We start from the raw sequence: 2,548 nt of genomic DNA, 5'->3' as shown, positions 1-2,548 counted from the left end.
TTCTCTTTAAATGGTGAATTGTAAACGATGGTGGAGCATTATCACCAACATTTAACCACTATCTCCGCCCACACATAAACTTATACCACAGTGTCAATGCCGATTAAAATGTGCCCCTATAGCTAGGAGCAAGTTTAATTTAGCTTGCTAGTTAACGTAAGCACTCGCATTATTGTTCATGGTACCAAATCATAACAGACCCAACAAACATTACTGACGGCCTCTATTCGGCAATAGTATAGTTAAAGCAAAAAATATGACTAAGAGTCTCCTTGTTGTTCCCTGCTGCCATGTCAAAAGTTGAGAAGTTTGCTAAATCACAAAGATGGTGACCGTTGAGGGTGAGAAGTGCCCAACATTTTGTACTCAACTTTTGGTTCGTTTAGAGTGCACCAGTAGTACACCGCATTTGCATATGCAGTGTGCACTTCTGCACTCAATAAAGTGTTGAAGTATGTAAATTGAGACACACTGTTGGTCTCTGTGCCATAATGGATTTCTTATGTCTTTTCATGCATATGGAGCATGTGTTTAAAATCACATCACACTTATTTCACAAGATTCTCAAGAACTGTGTGTGTTTAGTCTACCTGACACTATGTTAAAAGGGGTTGTAAAAACTATGGCGTACACAAACTTTTCATCAACTTCATATTTCTTTTGTTGAAAGTTTCAAAATGCCATCTTTGCAGTTATTCAGATGTGAACAGTCAGCGAGTCTTTAGCCATCGGTTCAGTTCACAAACATTAACTGATTTATTTGATCTGGGTTGGGTAGATGTCATCATCACTGTTCTTTTGCACATCAGGACAGGAAAATAAAAATCCACAAACAAGATCAAATGAATAATGATAACATTAGAATATCATATGTATGGTTCAAAATAAAATTATTAGCAGCTGTGAGTGTACGCTCTCCAGTCATAATGAAAACATGTCCTTGTGCTAATAAAATTAATAAAAAGATTGGAAAAATTGAATTAAAAATTAAACATATTAATAAGACATTATTAAGACATACAATAACCAGTGTAAATGATTACAAAAAAAATGTAAATATTCAGAACAATACAGTTCTGATGAATATAAATGAAAATGGCAGAACATTTATTTTTGCTGGAGGAGGAGGCAGAAAATGGGGAGGGACGGGAGTATCCAGTCAAGTATTGGAATGAGGAATGACGACAAGTCTCTCAGGGTTGGTTTTTGGTCTCGGGTCTGTGGCAGAATCATGGCACCAGTGCAGAAAGAGCTCCTCCTGTCCCTCTCCCCTTTCCTCTAATCTCCCCTGTTTCCTGGTGTGGTCACCTCCTTGTCAGTTCTCCTTGGACTGTAGCCTTCTCATCAGGCCTCAGAGACTGATGGAGCTGAGTGGACATGGCTCAGAGGAGACAAAACCCTTTTGAGGGTGTCTCTCAGGGTGGGGTTATGTTGCATAGTGATCAAAGCTTCCCAGGTACTCCAAAGCAGCCCGATAGCACAGTTGGTACTGTTCCTAAGGACAAAAAACAAAACAAACACACACAAAAAAAACAATGTTATGGTCATTTTGTAATAGTAAAGCCAGAAAAAAAGCAGTATCAAATAAAGAATATGTAAGGGATAATGCCTGACGAGGTGTCCATTATCAGAAATGAATGGACGACGCGGAGGCGTGAACCGTCCGACGCGAAGCGTCCATTCATTTCTGATAATGGACACCTCGAAGGACATTATCCCACTTATACCATGGTCACTTACGAAAGAAATAAATATAAAATCAATTATTAATACGTTAATGTTGTTTTTTTACCCTTAAAATCGTAAGTTTTTCACAAGAAGCGGCTGAGTGGACTATTTAATATCTCTCGCTGTGACGCGTTGCCAAGGTAACCGGCTCTGTCCACAGAACCTGCAGCTCGGTCGGCCGCAGCTGTTATATTAGGCCTAATCAGTGGAGGGAAGTGAGATGATTGCTTAACGTTATGTTACGTGATACAAAATATCATTTCAGAGGGCAAGTGCACCTCTTACCGCTTGTGTGTGCGATGCGAAATTTTGTTTCAAATAATCAAAGTCCACAGATAGTTTCCTAAATCGTTTTTATTGCAATAAATATTATCCACCATTCACTCTGATCATTAAATGTGTATCAAGCAAGTAAGTCTATCCTAAATCGTTTTTATAAATATTATCCACCATTCACACTGTATCAAGCAAGTAAGTCTATCCTAAATCGTTTTTATAAATATTAATTCAATTTCAATTCAATTCAATTTTAATTTCAATTTCAATTTTATTTATAAAGCCCAATATCACAAATCACAATTTGCCTCACAGGGCTTTACAGCATACGACATCCCTCTGTCCTTATGACCCTCGCAGCGCATAAGGAAAAACGGTAGAAACCTCAGGAAGAGCAACTGAGGAGGGATCCCTCTTCCAGGACGGACAGATGTGCAATAGATGTCGTACAGAACAGATCAGCATAATAAATTAACAGTAATCCGCATGACACAATGAGACAGAGAGAGAGAGAGAGAGAGAGAGAGACAGAGAGACAGATGCA

General features: G+C 38.7%; 1 protein-coding gene across 1 annotated transcript in view; it reads right to left on the bottom strand.

Annotated features, from left to right (window-relative positions):
- Window positions 1-1,298: 1,298 nt before the first annotated feature.
- The window catches only part of ptprda (protein tyrosine phosphatase receptor type Da), a 153,528-nt gene continuing 152,278 nt past the window's right edge, over window positions 1,299-2,548 (bottom strand). The window contains exon 9 of the mRNA XM_050035235.1: window positions 1,299-1,495. Within this exon, the coding sequence (XP_049891192.1) occupies window positions 1,427-1,495 (69 nt within the window). The 3' untranslated portion in view covers window positions 1,299-1,426. The remainder of the gene's footprint in view (window positions 1,496-2,548) is intronic.

Source organism: Epinephelus moara, chromosome 22 (assembly GCF_006386435.1).
Source record: "Epinephelus moara isolate mb chromosome 22, YSFRI_EMoa_1.0, whole genome shotgun sequence".
NCBI classification, from domain to species: domain Eukaryota; kingdom Metazoa; phylum Chordata; class Actinopteri; order Perciformes; family Serranidae; genus Epinephelus; species Epinephelus moara.
Note: the sequence above shows the minus strand (reverse complement) of the source record. Positions and strands in the feature narration are given on the sequence as shown.